Here is a 700-nt window from a genome sequence, read left to right on the forward strand (position 1 = left end):
CAGCAGGCCAGGCTATCTAGTTTCCCTCTTGTATTTGTGCTGCTTCACTTCCCGCTGCTGCTGCTGTTGCTGTTGCTGCTGCTGCCGCTGCTGCTGCTACTAGTATGGGGCCTTTCAGTGTGCCTGTATGGCATGTCTCGCGTTCGCTTGTGTTTACACCGTATCGACACCTGCAGCTGTTTAGCGTTCGAGCAGCTGGTGGGTAATCCGTGTTGCTGCGTGCTGCTGCTGCTGCTGCTGTTGCTGCTGCTGCTGCTGCTGCTGCTGCTGCTGCTGCTGCTGCAGGTGCTGGTGGAGGAGGTGGGGCGACGCTTCGCGGACTTGACAGCGCAGGAAAAGGAAAGACTCAGCCTGGCAGTCTGCGCCCTCGGCATAAGGGTAATCATAAGTATACATCATATGCTGCTGCTGTTGCTGCTGCTGCTGCTGCTGCTGCTGCTGCTTGGATGCAAGCTAGGCCGGTGTTGCTGTTGCCGCAGTGGAGTTCTTGCTGTGACTGCTTTTGCGGTGGATCTGCTGCTGTTCGTGCTTCTCCCGTTGTATTGATGCTGCTGCGGCTGCTGCTCTTACGGTGCTGCAGCACCAAATGATATAGAGACGCAGCAGCAGCAACAGCATTTGCTTCTGTGGCTCGATCTCAGGACCCCTACCTACGCCACTACTGCCGTGCGTACGGCAGGCCGCTGCAGCAGCGTCGTTC

At 57.6% G+C, this 700-nt stretch overlaps 1 protein-coding gene across 1 annotated transcript in view; it reads left to right on the plus strand.

Annotated features, from left to right (window-relative positions):
* Nucleotides 1-700, plus strand: part of EMH_0059820 (uncharacterized protein) — a gene marked incomplete at both ends in the record, with an annotated part of 4,313 nt that overhangs the window by 3,057 nt on the left and 556 nt on the right. Inside the window, one exon of the mRNA XM_013497720.1 lies at nucleotides 286-378. Coding sequence (XP_013353174.1) covers nucleotides 286-378 — 93 coding nt within the window. The remainder of the gene's footprint in view (nucleotides 1-285; nucleotides 379-700) is intronic.

The sequence above is a fragment of the Eimeria mitis genome, genomic scaffold (assembly GCF_000499745.2).
Source record: "Eimeria mitis Houghton genomic scaffold, Emh_scaff2878, whole genome shotgun sequence".
NCBI classification, from domain to species: domain Eukaryota; phylum Apicomplexa; class Conoidasida; order Eucoccidiorida; family Eimeriidae; genus Eimeria; species Eimeria mitis.